General features: G+C 41.2%; 1 protein-coding gene across 1 annotated transcript in view; it reads right to left on the bottom strand.

The window, feature by feature from the left end:
* CAT (catalase) overlaps nt 1-14,747 on the bottom strand; it is a 33,842-nt gene extending 19,095 nt beyond the window's left edge. Inside the window, exons 1-4 of the mRNA XM_019639537.1 lie at nt 14,568-14,747; nt 2,722-2,893; nt 1,557-1,667; nt 264-394 (exon numbers count right to left, since the gene is read on the bottom strand). Of these exons, the coding sequence (XP_019495082.1) occupies nt 264-394; nt 1,557-1,667; nt 2,722-2,893; nt 14,568-14,633 (480 nt within the window). The 5' untranslated portion in view covers nt 14,634-14,747. The remainder of the gene's footprint in view (nt 1-263; nt 395-1,556; nt 1,668-2,721; nt 2,894-14,567) is intronic.
* Nucleotides 14,748-18,035: the final 3,288 nt, after the last annotated feature.

Here is an 18,035-nt window from a genome sequence, read left to right as displayed (position 1 = left end):
CCAGTGAAGCAACGTCCTCCACAACTAGACTGAAGAACAAAACAACAGCAACTTGTCTGTTCCCCTTCCCCCAATTCCCCAGTGCTGTTCCTATCCCCCCAATTCCCCAATAAAAATCTTTAAAAAAAAGCAATCCAGCCAACCCAAATTCTCTTCTTTCTGCCTTTCCCAGGGCTTCCCCTCAAATGGCAATCTATACAGAGCATTTGAAATCAATTTCAATCAACAAGCATTTGTAGAGTACAAAATACTTTATCACCTACCAGTATGGCATCCCTGATGAAGAAAATGGGGGTGTTATTCCCAACAAGATCCCAATTACCATCCTCTGTGTAAAATTTCACTGCAAACCCACGAGGGTCACGAACTGTGTCAGCTGAGCCTGATTCTCCAGCTAAAAGATTCATATGGGCAAAATGAAGCATAAGCCAGAGTATTTTGCATCCAAGAAGCCTAAAGTCATAAAAAAACATTAAGGTCTAACCTTTCCAATGCATTTCTTAGAAGTAAATTAGGTATTTAAGTGCCTGGAGGTTATTATTTCGCCCACCCACCAGCTAAATTGGTCTACAAAATAAACAAAAGAATTAAGAGTAATAAGAGAGTATAGGCAGACCTCATTTTATTGCGCTTCACTTTATTGCGCACCACAGATGTTGTGTTTTTTACAAATTAAAGCAAGACTCTCCACCCAAAAAATGATTACGACTCACTTCTTTTCAATACTCTCTTTATTGCAGTGGTCTAGAGCCAAAGCCACAATATCTCTGAGGTATGCCTATATATGTAATAACAACTGAAAAGACTGTCAATTTAACATCATAAGATAGCTTTGTTCTCACAGGTCATTAAGACAAGGGATGAGAACAATTATAAAGATTAAGATAGTGAACAAAGAGAATAAATGAGTTATCAAAATTATGAGGTTAATATTTTAAGAAAATGAGTTAAAATATTGGTTCTTATTCTTAATTTTGTTTATTTGGGCATTTCGAAGTATTTTTTTAAATGCACACAGACTGAAATAGAAACAGAATCACAACATTATGGTGTGTTGAGTGTAGTATGATAGATCTAACTCTTACTAGCTCTGTTACATAAGAAAAATCACTTAACCTGTCTGAAATAGAAAGAATCCCACTTTGCAACATAAATATACGGATTAGTTTATGGTTAATGTCTCTAAAGCACCTAACCATAGATGGCACAGAGCTCATTCTCAATAAAGGGCAGCTGTTATCTTATTTTTTAATAAGAGCCCCAATCCACACTTCCGTTTGAGGCTACCACTTGTAGGAAAGTTCCTTCCAAACATCACAGAATTGCAGAGGTGGCCTCTACCTAAGTGTGATTTCCTAAGACCTCAACAAAAGAATTATAAGTAACTTCCTACATGTTTCAAAATATTTTTTCTACTGTAAAACCTGGCTATCATTTGGAGGACTGCTTATTTTTTATCTTCTGATAAGGTTTTCTTGAAATTAAGTTATAAGTGCCCCCAAATAAGTTACAGGGTTGAGTTAAGCAATACCAGCCATGCAAAAGGGCTGACCTACCAACCGTGGAGAATCGAACTGCAATGGGAGTCCTCTTTCCAACATGCTCAAACACCTTTGCCTTGGAGTATCTGGTAATGTCGTGCGTGACCTCAAAATAGCCAAAAGCCCCTAACGAGAAAAACACAGAAATCCTCATCATGAGACCATCACTCAGTCAATCAAACCCTCAATAGGTATCTGGGTGACAAGAGAAACTGATGGTTAGCACTGGCTTTTGGAAGCTTCCAATATGATAGGGGAAGGGGAGATGTCAAAGCACAAAATGAGGAGAGTAAAATGCAAAGCCCTCTTATCATTCAGTGCTAAACTGAGTGCTTTGCAGCTAGAGCCAAGTGGAGAAGACAAGTGGGGCTGGAAGTCACTACTCAAGGTTGACCCAATGACACAGGGCCTAAGAGGACCTTGAAGTACAGGTAGGACCTAGGAGGAGAAAAGAATACACAGAGAAAGAAAGAATAAACATTTAGGAAGGACACCACAGAGCCAAACAACACACTAAAAAAAATACCCAAGTCATCATGGGAAAGCCATGCAAAAAAAGCTGGAGAAGATAGAAGAGGAAACAAAGGAGTCAGGAAGTCCTCATTAGGAGTCCAAGTAAGCAGCTCAGAGAAAAACTTTTTCTTTCTTTCTATTGGGCTTTACTTTTCCTGAGTTTTTAGCTATCCTTTAAATACCAATCCATCTTTTGTTTCTGTAATAAAAGCAAGAGAAAAGTTTTATAGAACTTTAGGACAAGAAGGAAAAATCACCACAAACCCACCACCCTAACACAAGCATCTTCAATTTTGCACAGTTAATGCACCATCAAAATCTAGTTACAGTTACAGTATGTCTGTGTCTGAATATCCATATTCTTATTTCTTCACTAAACTGCAGAATGGAAGAAAAGGAAGATTACTTTTATTTTTAGTGAAATAAAGAATTATATATATATATATATATATATATATATATATATATATATATATATATATACTGTTCAATCCAGGGAAATAACCATCACTTAATTACTAATTCCTCTTGTGATGGACATTTTTTCCTTCCTCCCAGGAATGGTGATTTAGCACTCCTATTAAAGGATCTCCAACCTTCTGAGAAATAATTTTTAACCCAGCTCTTATGAAACAATCCTTTTACAACAAATGGACATGGTTCTCACCTGCTCCTTTAGCATGCACAACTCTCTCAGGAATTCTCTCCCGGTCAAAGTGAGCCATTTCATCGGTGAAAACCACATCCTGAACAACAAAGGGCCCACGGGGCCCTACTGTCATAATATTCAATTTGTCTCCTATTGGATTGCCGGCCCCAGTGGTGAGGACATCAGGGCGCTAAGTGAACATGAAAGGAAAAAAAGTGCAGGAGAGTCAGTACCAAAAAAACCATTAATTTACATTGTCATAGGTACATGGTTTTGCGATTTTTATACCTTCTTCCCAAAGTCTTTCTAAATTTCCTATGTCCAAAGTACTGAAATACAAGATATACCATTGTCTGAGATTTATGGTCAGGTCTCAGAAGCCCTTGGTAAACCTCAACACCAATCTGCTAAGAAAACTGCTCTGAAGAACATAAGATGAATCAATAACCTGCCAGCCTGCTAGGTTCCTGCTCTAGATAGGGCCACCAGGCTCCACACAGGCCACCCCCAGATGGGAATCCCCAAAAAGAGATATGTGCTTCACACTGAATGTCCAAACTCATGGAGAGAAGACGGTCTCTGTAGAAGCCATGCTAGTTAACGCTTTATTCAGAGCTCATAAATGCTTTATTACTGCTATAGATAATCAAGTGGGTCACCCTGTACAATACATTCATTTCTCTCAAACAGTATACACCTGCCTTTTGCGATCTCTTTTCAATTAAAAAAAAAGTCAATGGATGTATATAGTATTAATTTTCTAAAGATGTCAAATGTCTGAAATGGGATAGGTTATTTTACTGTGATAAAGAATTAGTTTTGGGCCGGCCGAGTGGCGCGATGGTTAAGAACTCGCTTGGGATGCCAGAGGGCCCCGGTTCGGATCCCACATATGAGGGCCAGTGACACTGCCCTCTACAGCTAAGATGCTGAACAACGGCTCAACCTGGAGCTGGGCTGCTGTGAGTCGCCGGCGACGGCATGGGCTGCAGTCCCTGTGGCACTGGGTTGCCATGGGCTACCGTGTGTAGCCAGCAGCCAGCGTGAGCGGCCAGCAGCCGCAGTGAGCGGCCGTCCAGAAGCCGGTGACTGATCTGCCTCGCCCGGGAAGAGCGCAATGATGGTGCCAACTTGGGCCAGTGAAGCAACGTCCTCCACAACTAGGCTGAAGAACAAAACGACAGCAACTTGTCTGTCCCCCTTCCTCCAATTCCCCAGCACTGTTCCCATCCCCCCATTAAAAATAAATAAATAAATAAATAAAAAGAATTCGTTTTAATCCACTCAATTCTCCAATTTCAGTTACATCACAAGCCTCTCAGCTGTCCCTTCTCTAGGGCAGAAGCAGCGTTTTTTTAAGCTCCGCAAGATCCCAGGCAGCTCTTAGCTTCATCTTGTTCCATGGTCATCAACTCTACTTTTGACCACAGACAACTGCCTCTCCAATGTCTTCCCCTGGTCACTGGGAAATTAGGCAGATGTGTGGGTGAAGCAAAGCTAAGGCACCTCCATCCAGGGAGAATGACTCAAAAAGGTCTACTGACAAAAGTCAACGGTACCAACTTCACATACCCAGAAAGGCATTATGCTCAGAGTTTCCACAAACCCGGAGTGGAGTATATAACTTTGACTCTCATGCACATCTGTCCTGAATGTTAAAATAAAGTCAATACCTGTCTCTTCTCTAGAAGGGAATATTTGGGGGAAGGAGAATCACTTAAAAAAAACTATAAAAGGGCCATGAGCTCTGTAGGAAAATGTACTGAAACTTACTCACTAGAATTCTCTGCACAATGGAATGGGAAGAGGTCAACGTGGCACTATGGAGAAATCACCAGTGTTGGCATCACAGAGCAGGGGTCCAACTCCAGCTCTGCCAACTACCAGATGTGTAGCTACTAGCAAGTTACTCATTACTTCTGAGTTTCAATTTTGCATCTGCAGAATGGACAAAAAATAACTACCTCCCAGAGTTAGGACATGGGTTAAAAGAGCTAAATGTGTGCAAAATGCAAGCCACATACCAGGCACATATATGCTACCACTTCGCTGGGCTGTGAGAAAGTGACCTGATAGCAGAAGCAAACCATTTTTGGGTCTTACTTTCTAGAAACGATGACAGACATGTAGGCTCCATCCACACTCTCTCACCCTACCCCTTTCCCATCCAGCAGCAAACCCTTCCAAACTGTACAAAAGTTTAAGGGTCCAGTCAGCAGTTACCACCCAATCACGCCACTCTCTGGGAGATATACTTGTGACACTGTGTACTTCCATTGAAAATTTAAAGCAGAAAATGAATCAGAAAAAGTGAGTAAAACTGTGTAACTTCATCTTCAGTGTAAACCTAAAACCTTGATTTTTCAACCTTGGCTGTCACTGGAATCACCTGGGGGGCTTTTTAAAGCATACTGAAGCCTGGGTCATCCTCCTAGAAATTTCTATATACAATAATTAGTCTGGGTAAGGCTTGGGCACTGGGATTTATTTTTTATTTTTATTTTTTGAACTCCCCAGGTGATTCCTAAGTGAAGCCAGGATTTAGAACCACTGCCCTAAAGCTTTTGGATGATCCACAATTAAAATAATGAGTCTTTTCATCATCTGAACAAGCCAATAAAGGAAACCTAAAAAAAAAATAAAGTGACAGTGCAAAAATGTGAAGAGTATAAGAAAGAATACCAAGATGCACAGTAAAAGGAAAAAGGCAAATAGATCAGAATGTCATTTATGTACATCCCTTCATCCCTAAAACAGGGAAAAGGCTGCTGTTAAGAAAAGAGATGAGACCACATCACGTGTCCCCTCCTCAAGACCAGGTCAAGGTGATAAGGTCAAAAATAAAAACGGTGCCCAAAGGAGGCAGTTGCAGAGTAGCTGGATGAATGAATAAGTGAAGAGCTAAAGAATGAGATGGCCTCACCTGAAGACACTGAGTCATGGAATCCTAGAGTGGGAATGCTGGAATTTTGCCACCAATGGGCCTCCCTCCCACCCAGTGCAGGAATTTGAATTGGACTGCAGGGCGCTCACTGATTTCTTTCTTTTTGTGCCCCACAGAACAAAATATTATAATTGCCTATTTACCTCACTGTTTTTCCTCCTTAGACAGTGTATATTCCTTTTACATCTCTATCCCTGACACCTTATATGATGCTCAGTTATCAACAAGCGCACACAACAAATTCTTGTGGATTCAACAGGTGAGAAATTACACTTTGGACCAACATGAAATGGTCAAGAAAGATTATTTCAGTAGGAGAAAGCAGCAACAGCCAATCCCTCTCCCCACATCCCCCCTCCAAAAAAATAAAAGGGAAATATCTGAATTTCAAACTTCAAATTCTGATCAAACATGTTTAGAAAAACTTGTTATGAAAACTGCTGCGGAAATTGGCAAAGTACTTTGGTTTGGCTAAAAACTAGCACCATGAAACAAGTAGGGACTCAAAGTTAAATTCCATTTTGGCTTTGCTCTTTTTATTTTTTCACTCAGGTTAAAGCATGAATATAGAAATTTTCCTGGGAGGAGTAAGGTTGGCTTTCTCTGGTGAAATATTGGGTTGTCAGAAAAGTCATGACGTATTTTTTCTGTTTTTCATTGCAAAAGTGCATCATGACTTTTCCGACAACCCAATATTTTATCAACATACTTACCACTGATCAGTGAGTGCCCTCTGCTCACACAAGTTCCAAGAGCTTACTAAACATCACGTTCTGTTTTTAAATTGAAAAAGAGTGCTACAACCAATCCCTAACTTTGAATCCCAAAGGAGTCAAATGAAAGCTTCACATTCTCACAGATCAATACAGCACATACCTGATATTTTCTAGCAAATTACTTCCCAACACTCTACATTTACTAAACAAAGACTCATCAAGTACCTACAATGAGCACATCCATGTACATTAAACCAAAGTCTACCCTGGCTCTCAATTTTTTGGGGGGCGTAGGGGGGGGTGGCAGTGCTCCAGCCCTCCTGCCAAGATCCGGAGAAGGGGAGAAATTTCTCTGAGAGGAGAGTTTGCGGAAAAGACCCAGGCCTGCACAGGGGCCTCCACTTGCCTCTTTAGAAGCCAGCAGTCCAGGCCACAGGCAGCAGGCATTTTTCCTGCTCCCCCTGCCCCCGGGGGAGGGGGAGGTCTGGGAATCTCCAGAGCTGCTTAAAGGCAGAGTATAAATTCAACTAGGGGGCAATCTCACCAAGCCCTCTCAGCCAAAACTGCTAAACCACATTGTCCAATCAAGCCTCTACCAGCAATAAAGGTCAGTTTTGATCTCAACCCATCCACCCCGCTGACTCCTTTATTCTCTCTCAGCTTGAAAATGGGATGTGTGTATGAAGTCTTACTTATTAGACACATTCAAACCTCAAAACAACAATCATAGCTTGCTATGCAGGCATTTGTCTATGCTCTTTACTGAGGTTATCACATTTAATCCACTTCCCTAAAGTAAGTTCTATTATTAGTACTTACATACAGAAGCATAAATGAGGCACAGAGAGGTTATACAACTTCCTCAAGGTCACCTACCTAGAAAGGGGCAGAACCAGGGTCGGCCGAGTGGCGCGATGGTTAAGAACTCGCTTGGGATGCCAGAGGGCCCCGGTTCGGATCCCACATATGAGGGCCAGTGACACTGCCCTCTACAGCTAAGATGCTGAACAACAGCTCAACCTGGAGCTGGGCTGCTGTGAGTCGCTGGCGACGGCGTGGGCTGCAGTCCCTGTGGCAGTGGATTGCCATGGGCTACTTTATGTAGCCAGCAGCCAGCATGAGCGGCCAGCAGCCACAGTGAGCGGCTGTCCAGAAACCAGCGACTGACCTGCCTCGCCAGAGAAGAGCGCAATGACGCAATGATGGTGCCAACTTGGGCCAGTGAAGCAACATCCTCCACAACTAGATTGAAGAACAAAACGACAGCAACTTGTCTGTTCCCCTTCCCCCAATTCCCCAGCACTGTTCCCATCCCCCCAATTCCCCAATAAAAATCTTAACGAAAAAAAAAAAAAAAAACGGGCAGAACCAGAATGTGAACCCAAGCTGAGTTAACTCAAAGAGTTAAGACTGACTCTTAAAACCCAAAGACTATATATAAGGCCTCTTAACCCTCCATCGGGCTCAACTAATCTCACAGATTCACTGCACACAAATTTTCAAGTATCTAACGGTTAACTTCAGTATCGTGACTCATCGCTTCCATGTCTTCCCCCTCTACCGTAACCAATCGCCAGTCGCGTTTGTGACTTAGTAAAGACGTATTTCATAGCGGCGTCTTTAATCTCACAGATTTGTTGTGCCTACTTGAGATATTTTTTGTATTTTCTCAACAGATTTTTTTGTATAGTACTACCCTTTCAGACATTCCAAAAAGAGTTTGTAAGTATAGTTTTTTATTGAAACTTAGTAATTAGGTATTTTATTTTCTAATTAATCTGACAGATTCACTGCGCATCTTTAGGGTAATATTTTTCCTTTGTAGGTTTTACCTTCTAAAATGGCTCAACCTCAAAGATTTTATAATCCAGATGACCCGAAAGATGCTGAGATATTGCTACAGATGTTGATGGAGTCTAATAATGATGAAAATGAACTTGAATTTGAAGACGAAAGTGACACAGACGGTGAAGATCAACTTGAAGAACAAGACCAAAATTCTGACACTGAGCAAGAAAGTTCTCCTTCAGAAAGTGATCAAGAAAGTAGTAACGAAGAAATAGATGAATATTTTATTGGGAAAGGTAAAATAACCAAATGGAAAAAAAAATTGTCACAGAGTGTAAAAAACAGACCACAAAATATTTTAGTGTGTTCACCAGGTGTCGTGGGTTCTGCAACACAGGCCAAAACTAATCCTGAATGTTGGAACTGTTTCATAAATAAGGAAATATTGGACATCATCGTTCAGCATACAAATGAGTGTATTGTAAAAATTTGGTCACAATACTCTCATGAGAGAGAGGCAAAATGTGCAGACCATGTTGAAATGAAAGCATTTATAGGGCTGCTATATCTGGCAGGTGTACTGCACAGAAATAGGCAAAGTTTATACTGAATTTATGTAATAAACGTATACTGTTTTTACTTTGTGGCAAATTAAAATTTCATTCTGAATAAATAATAAGCATGCTTACACACTATTTTCATTCATTTTCAATTTAAATAAATAAATGTCATACACGCATCTAGTAGATGAATTGCACCCAACGGAGGGTTAAAACAATACATCTAACAAATGCTGCCCACATTCTGTGGATTGGATAGTCAGCATGTATTAATTTACACACATGTATTCCACAAATGAGTCCTCACAACAATCCTTCAAGTAAAAATTTGTATCCCATTTTAAATATTGGGAAACCAAAGGGGAGGGCAGTGAAATAATCTGTCCAAGTGGTCAAACCACAATTTGGATCCTGTCTGACTATAAAGCTTGACCCTTCTCTGATTCACCTGATCAAACAAAACCACTATAAACTTTGTTTATAACCACTGTAAAAAAAAATAGAGGCTTAAGAGACATATCAACCAATGCAATGTGTGATCCTTATTCAGATATGGATTTGAACCAAGTCTTAAAAAGGAGACAGTGTCAGTAGTTCCCCAAGACCAGCCCCAGGTTCAATGATTCACTAAGAGGACGCACAGAACTCAGCATCGAGTCATACTCAGTCATGTCATCACAGCATTTTGATACAAAGCAAAATCAGCAAGGAAGAAAAGGCCAGAAGAAACCAGGGCAAGCTTCCAGGAGTCCTCTCCCAGTGGAGGGACACAGGACATGCTGAATTCCCCCCAGCAACGAGCTGTGGCTATGTTGTTAAATATTGTCTAGCAGGGAAGCTCATTAGACTCAGTGCCCAGGGTTTGCACTGGGGGCTGATCATGGAGGCACCCTCTCACCCCCAGAAGAAAAGCAGGTGTTCAGCATACACTGCATTGTTTGTGCAAACACCTTAGGCACAGCGAGCCATTCTTATCAGTTAGGATGGTAGGCAGCCTCCCCAAATCCAAGTCCAGAACCAGCCAAGGGCCATTCTTGCAAGTAGGGTAGTCTCCACTTATCCGCAGTTTCACTTTCTGGTATTTCAGGTACCAGCAGTCAACTGCAGTCTGAAAATATTGAATGAAAAATTCCAGGTATTTTGAGAGAGAGAACACATTCATATAACTTTTATCATAGTATATTGTTATAAATAACTGTTCTTCATTATTAGTTGTTAATCTTTTTTTTTTTTTTTAATTTTAGCTGAGCCATTCTGCCACCTGTTGGCAGCTCAGCAGCAGCTCAGCTCGGGCCAGGAATAGAACCACTGTTGCTCAGAGCTCACACTCTTGAGCGAGCTCTTAACCAACTAAGCCACTCGGCCAGCCCGTTAGTTGTTAATCTCTTATTGTGCCTAATTTATGAATTAAACTTTATCAAAGGTGTCTATGCATAGGAAAAAGCATAGTATATATAGGGTTCAGTACTATCTGCGGTTTCAAGCATGCACTGGGGGACTTAGAACATATACCCCAGGGATAAGGGGGGACTACTATAGTTACACATATTTTTTTCCTCTCTTCTTGGTGAACTGTCAGTGTTTCCAACAAGAAATGATCAAAACATTGCTAGTGGTTTTCAATAATTAGCAAACATTTAGAAATATCCTATCAAAAATAAAATCTTTAAAATGCACAGAATAACAGCCATTGTAAAAGAGGTTTTCTGTCTTAAAACTGCTTTTTAAGTCTGGTAGCACTGAGAATTGGCAGGGTCATTCAATTTAAAAAAAAAAGTACAGAATAAGAGGGAGAGAGAAAGAAACACTCAAAAAATGAAGAATAATTGATCCGCAAATGTAAAAAATTCCTTTACTTTTTGCAACAGAAACTACAGTAGTCACAGTACTCAGAAAGAAAATACAGACCAAAAATGAAAAGAAAATAAACAAAAACATATAGTTGCTTTTCTTATATTTTGCAATCAGCCCTTTTTTTTCTTACCTGGGGTAAAATATGGAGTGGTCTAGATATTGGCGAATAGAAATGAAAGCTTAAAATTTTTTATTCCACTATTCCTAAGGTATGCCTCCCCCCTCCCCCACATTACGGCCCAGCAATTCCATTCCTAAGTAGTTCAAACAAAACCATGTGCACAGGGAGTTATCAGTCACCCTGTCTCCATCCCAAATGTTGGTAATATTACATCAATATGGTTATCATCAAGTACCTTTAAAAATAAATAGACCCTCACAGACTCTGTCTTATGATTCATTGACAGGAAAGGATGCACTAAGACCCAACCTCTCTCCCAGGTAAAAAGGGAGCTGTTCTAAAAGGTAAGGCTTGAAATACTCAAATTCTCCAATTTTTGAGGAATCCAAGGTCACCAATTAAGCCTAAGTATCCCAAAGGAAGAGCCCGTGGCATTCTAGGCAGTGAGCAACAGTTCCCATTTAGGTTCCATCCAAAGTGATTACTTGGAGAATCACCTCCTTCCCCTCGATGTATTTTGAGAAAAAGGGAAGTAAAGATCTTTAAGAAGATCCGAGTCATACCTATGAACATATCAGATGCAATGCTCGCTTAATAAAATGTACAAAGCTACAAGTTCATTCGTCAGCAACAAAATCTGACCACAGGAGGAGACGCCCAATAAATTCACATTGGCAGACACTCTGGTTCCAAAGGATGATACACCCTGCTTGGCGTTCTGCATCTGGGTCTTGAGGGAAGAGGAGACAACATGGTGCTCTCCGATAGCAGTTCCAAAACTTAAAGCTCTCACAGCCCAGTAAAAGTCAAAACAACTTGGGGAGTGAGAGGCAGGATACTGATACATAGCTGCCCATTTATGTATTGTAAAAGCGTTTCCCAAGCAAGGGGAGATTCTTAAAAAACATACCATCCATCACTGTCATAATTTTCTAACAGAAAGAATATTTTAATGTCAGAAAGTAAAAGGGAAATAACCTTTACAAAGAGATTATATCTGTTTGCCATTCACCACATCACAAGACAATGGCTGGATAGATTTTCAACAAACATGGAATGTATGGTTTGGATAATGTAGTGTTGTCAGCTACCTGGACACAAAGGTAGGCTACATTTCCCAGCCTCCCTCACAGTTAGGTGTGACCATGTGACAGCGTTCTAGCCAATGGAATGTGAGAAGTGACCCACTTCCAGCCTGGACCCTAAACCTTCCCCCCCCACACACACACACACACACTCCTCCAAGGCTCATAACCTTCTGTGGCTGGAAAATGATGCCCAGGGCAACCTTAAAACCCATGTGTTAACAAAGGGACAGCCTCCTTCAGCCTGGAGACCTCAATAACTGTGAGCAACAGGGTATTCACTCCTCTTTTAAACCTCAAATCAGTCTGGCTCATCATGTAAGAGAGAAATAAATTTCTTATATGTTTATACCACTATATATTTTGAGATCTATTATCTACAACACTTGGCCCACACATGATGTACCTTAAAATATTGACTATGAATCAAAAATAAAAAGACAATCCAGTTGTTGATTTTTTTACAAGTATATCAGAGTTTATTTAGTATTTTCTTTACATTTAAAAATTTCTGTAACAGACAATCCAGTTTTTTAAAGAACAAAAGTTTTAAAACAGATGCTTCCTGGGCCGGCCGAGTGGCTCAGCTGGTTAAGAGCTCGCTTGGGAGCACCAGCTCTGAGCAGCAGGGCTGTGGTTCGGATCCCACATTGAGGGCCAGTGACGCTCACCCTCTACAGCTAAGATGATGAACAACAGCTCGACCTGGAGCTGGGCTGCCGTGAGCTACGTGATGGCTGGCAGCCAGCGTGAGAGGCTGGTAGCCAGTGTGAGCTACCAGGAGCCATTGTGAGCGGCCGACCAACGACCGGCAACTGATCTGCCTCACCAAGGAAGAGCGCAATGATCATACCAACATGGGCCACTGAAGCGACCTCCTCCACAACTAGACTGAAGAACAAAACAGCAATTTGTCTACCTGTCTGTTACCCTTCCCCGATTCCCCAACGCTGTTACCCTCCCCCCAATTCCCCAATAAAATGTTTAAACAAACAAACAAAAAAAAAAAAGCAGATGCTTCCAAGGAACATATACTAATAGTCAATAAGCACATAAAATGATGTGCAGTACCACTGATCATCAGAACAATGAAAATTAAAACTGCCATGACATATCACCTCACACCCACCACAACAGCTAAAATTAAAAGACTGACAAAATCAAAATCTGACAGGATGTGGAGCAATTGGAACTCTCATATACTGATGATGGAAGTGTAAAATGTACAACCACTTTGGAAAAAGGCTTAGCAGTTTATCACAGAACATTCACATACCCTATGACCCAGCAATTCTACTCCTAGGTATTGCCTAAGAGAAATGAAAGTATATATACACAAAAAGACTCATATAAGACTTTTCATAGCAGCTTTATTCACAATATAGCCAAACACTGGAAACAGCCCAGGTGGCCAGCAGCAGGATAAACAAATGGTGGTATATTTATACAATGGAAAACTACTCAGCAATAAGAAAAAGGAAAAAAAAAAAAAGAAAACTATAGATGCACGTAACCACATGAATCTTAAAACATCTTTTTAGTCTTAAAACATTTTTGCCAAATGAAAGAAGCGTTAAACAAAACAAGTACAAAAATCAATGGTTACAAAAGAAAGTAATCCATGGGCACTAAGCATGAATACCTCATTTCATGTATACTAACCCGGTTTTGAAAAAGAGCAAAAGACAAGATGAGGAAAAGCACAATTCTAGTCCTCCCTCTGCTATTAACCAGCTGCCCAGGGAATTGGGCACATCCCTTAGACTCTCTGGGCCATTTTGATAAAGGAAGACTCAGGCCAGATGGGCTCTCATCTAATCCAACCTCCTCAAAGATGCCCTTTAAGACTCTGCACCCCTGGGTACAGGCCAGGAATGTCCCGTCCACCCACACTGGGCTGAAATCTCACTCATCTTTAAAGCTCTTGTTCAGATGTCACCTGCTTTGGGGAAGCCTGTTAGGCAAAGTAAGTCGGTCACTCCTTTTACAGGCAACCTATATGAGCCCTCACCACAATAGACTGTAATCATCTGTTTATGTCTTGTCTCCCAGACTAGACTTTGAGCTCTCAATGTCACAGTTCTGGCCTCATTGAAATTTGTACACCTCTCTCCAGCACAGTGCCCAGCACAGGCGGGCACTCAAACAACAGGTGTGAATAAATATATTAATCCCTAATATCACTTCTAGCTCTAAAATGCTAGGCTTGATGTTTTTCAGTGCAAATGAAATAATGATATAAAAATTGTTTTACTTAGTCGTTTAATGCTGTGCGTACTTAGTACCGTATCAGTCACCGCGATCGGTGCTAGGGACATCGAGATGATGCCCCTAATCCCATGGCACCCCGCAAATATGAATGCTTGTAGTTACTGTTTGAGTAAGGTCAAAGAAGAGCCTGTTCCCACTTTTCCCCTCATTTCCTTTCTTGCAGCTGCAGCTCTCTGCCTCTTTCTCCACGACGCCTCCATTGCTTCCTCAAACTGCGACCTCTGTCCCAGCTGGCAAAAGTGCAAAATTCGGGGCCAACCACCCGCGCACAGCACATGCGACAACATGCACCAACCAACCACTCGCGCCAAATCCTGCAGGCCAGTTGCCCCCCGCCCCAGAACCCTCTCCCCTCACCCCCAACCACCCCTCACCCCCGAGAATATAACTCCATCTGGAACGAAAAGCAGCTCCTCACCCCACCCCCACCCTCCGCCCGTCATCAATGGTACAGCCCCCCGGAACTTCGCCGCGCTGAAGGCCGTTACTCGCGGGCTCCTATTTTTCCGAGAGCGCAGGGTGTACCTGCGCAGCCCGCTGCTCCTTCCAAAGCTTCATCTGGTCGCTGGCTGGATCCCGGTTGTCCGCCATGGTGTCCGACTGGTGTCGCAGAACTTTGCAGGCAGCCTACTCTGACGCGTCTCCACACTCAGCAGGACAACGTTTCTACAAACCCGGAGCTGAAGAAGGCGACTTCAGAGTCGGCCAATCAGCTCCGCCTTTGGTCCCGCCCCTTCGGGAGGACCACCTCCTCATTGGCCGCTCGAGCGCCAGGCAGGATGGGATTAAAGCCAAATAAGGACGAGAGTGGAGGGGTGAGGAGCAGAGCGGTGAGGAGCAGGAGCTCCAGGAGGGAGGCGGGGCGCGAGGACTGGGAAAGGCTGGAGAGCCGAGTGAAGAAGCGAGAAGCCACGCCCCCTTGACCTCAAACCCAGGGATAATAAACCCAAGCCGGCCCTGCAGACAAGGCTTGACTCTCGCTTGTGGTTATCAGCGTTTTACCGGCTCCCCGGGGGTGAGAACGCGGCTGTTGATATCCTGCCAGTTTTCCTGAAGGAACGGTTACGCCCTGCTGGGTGGGGCTTTGAACTCTAGAAATTTGCTCTCGGTTCTTTAAAAAGTCAAAAATCCTGGGTTGAATTCCTCTGTGCACAATGAGGTTTTGACATACCCTAATGTTAGTATTGTTTGCAACTGGAAGATTGATAGGAATTTGGAATAAATGCCAACACTAGTCTGCAATTAAGGCTTAACAAGTAATCTTACTCTCAAATGTTAAATTATTTTTTTCTTTATCACGGATTATATGTTCAGAAAAATGTGCCTAAAAAAAAAAACACAGAAAAACGAAATATTGACAAGTTCTTAATAGTCTAAAATCCACTGCAAAAAAGGTGAGCCTTTTAGGCTCCCCGTTGGATTAGCAATTTCCCTTTTTTCAGTGTCTATTATGTGTTAGACGTTGCTAGTTGTTTGCCAGACTATATCATTTAATCGTCACAACGTCATGATGAAAACTTTATTACCCCCCATTTTAAATATAAAGAACCTTATGCCTAACAGGTGGAGGAGCTTGCCTAAAGTTGAAAACTTAGCTAAATGTCAGAACCTAGATCCTTGGTCTTTCGATTTAAAAGCCTGGGCCCTGAAACGCTATGCTATAATGTCTTTCTAAGAATAAGAATTTTGACAAAGTCTGTGTCTTTAAAGAGCCATGTTGAAAGTAAAATATTAATAAGCCATTGACTAGTTTGTCATTGAAATAAAATAGAATAAATTATTTTCCCCTCAGATGCTAAGATTTATCTTTAAAGACCTTTGTATATAAATATGCCATCACCTTCAAATTAAAAGTTCTCAACTTTTAAGTTTGATTTTTTTTACCAATGAACTACATACAATGGGTGGATATATGATCGTGGAAATTTCAGATGTTCTTGATTTTACAAATGTGAGATATTAAGAATCTAAGTCATAAAAGTTTAACTTTTGCACTTCATGGGAAAAGCAGCTCAGAGATTGATCTTTAGTGTCCTATATTTTTCCTTCATTATACTTAACACAACTGTGAAGATGCTACTAGCTGTGTAATTTGTGTGATGTCTTTCGTTATCCACCCCATTTACACTGCCACTAAAGGATAAACTCCATGAGAGCAGGGGCCTTGATTTGCTCTCTGTTGTATTCCTGCACACCTAGAATTGACGGAGTACTTACTCTGCCAGGGACTTTTCTAAGCTTTTTGTGTGCATTTGCTCAGCTAACCCTCCAACAACCCTATGAGTTAGGTACCAATATTATCCTCATTTTACAGATTAGGAAACGGAGGCATAGAGAGGTTAAATAACTTGTCCAAGGTTACACAATTATTAAGGGATAGAGCCAGGATTCTAGCCCTGTCCATTTAACTCCAGAGCCCATGGTTTGTTGAATAAATAATGTTGAAAGAATCAAATTAATCAGTTTCTTCATTAACTAAGATAAATATCAACAAAGTCAATAAAAAAGACCTAAAGTCGTGTTAACCTTTGTTCTTTATATAAACATTGTCCAATGTTTTGTTTTGTTTTTTTCTCTGTTTCCCTCCATGTTGATTTGGATTCCTAAGGAATTGTTTTCAGTGAAAGAGAAATAGAGAAGCAAGACACTTTCAGATAATGTCATATCTTATAAAAATAAGGTGTGTGCTTACAAGTAGTGACAATAAATTTATATTAACGATGTAGGTAGAATTCTATTCAATGGCTTTATGACTCTATGTATAGTTTAAGTAAAAACATTTCTAAAAATCAGACCTAGTTTAAAAATACATTAAGCCAAATCTGTTTGACACCTAAAGGTAATTCCAAATGATTGGTTTTGGTCCCAGATTTTTGTAGTTATTAATATAAACACACGAGTATATTTTTGCTGTTCTCTGATCGTTCAGAACCCTATGAAATACAATGTACTGGCACAAAAGATGTTATTAATCCTAATATCACCAAATCTAAAACCAAGCTTACAAAGTACGCCATATAATAAATGTTCAAGAGAAAAAGTCGGACACTCAACTAGAAACCTTTATAGACAAATTTTCTTTCGTCAATATTTGCAAGAAAAGAATGGAGAGAATGAACATATATGTCTTGTTGGATGACAGGTATATAAAGCAATATGAGGAATAACAAGAACCAAGATAATCATTTCTGTTCTGATTCCACCCACCCTCTCAGGGGCTGAGCATATTCCACATATTTCAGTTTTATTCTCTTCTCAGTGGCCCTGTGAGGGAAAGACAGGGGTAAGGAGAAGAAAAAAGAACACAATGTAAAAGAGAAGAGGTGTTTTACAATCCAGAAGGCTTTTGAGGGAAGGGCAGTGACCACCACCACAGCTGTATGATTCAACCCACTGTGGACTAGGCCTGATTGAGCAGGCAGGAGAAGGAAGTGAAATTTGCATTAAAAAGTGACAGCAGTTTTATTATAGGTGATAATAGCACATATTCTCTGCTCTGCCTGTTTTGCTTTCTCACATCTTCCTGCTTTAATAAGAACAATTATTTAGGAAGAGGTAGCCCAGATGTCCCTTGGGGTCTGGTAACGGCCATAGTTGCAACTGTCCTGAGGGGAAAATTAAAATCCATTTTTCAACCAGGCCTTATGTGCCATGCTATTGATCTGGGTGTTTGAGAAAAAGGGAACACAGAAACAAGGATTTGGAATTTATTACCTTAACTTCTTTTTAGTTTAAAAGTAATATATGCTTACCAATGGAGGCTTGGAAAATACAGAATAATATATAAAATAAATAATCATCAGGCCGGCCGAGTGGCACGATGGTTAAGAGCTGGCTTGGGTCGCCAGAGGGCCCCGGTTCAGATCCCACATACGAGGGCCAGTGACACTGCCCTCCACAGCTAAGATGCTGAACAACAGCTCAACCTGGAGCTGGGCTACCATGAGTCACCAACGACAGCATAGGCTGAAGCCCCTGCTGCAGTGGGTTGCC

The sequence above is a fragment of the Hipposideros armiger genome, unplaced genomic scaffold (genome assembly GCF_001890085.2).
Source record: "Hipposideros armiger isolate ML-2016 unplaced genomic scaffold, ASM189008v1 scaffold_44, whole genome shotgun sequence".
In the NCBI taxonomy this organism is placed as follows: domain Eukaryota; kingdom Metazoa; phylum Chordata; class Mammalia; order Chiroptera; family Hipposideridae; genus Hipposideros; species Hipposideros armiger.
Note: the sequence above shows the minus strand (reverse complement) of the source record. Positions and strands in the feature narration are given on the sequence as shown.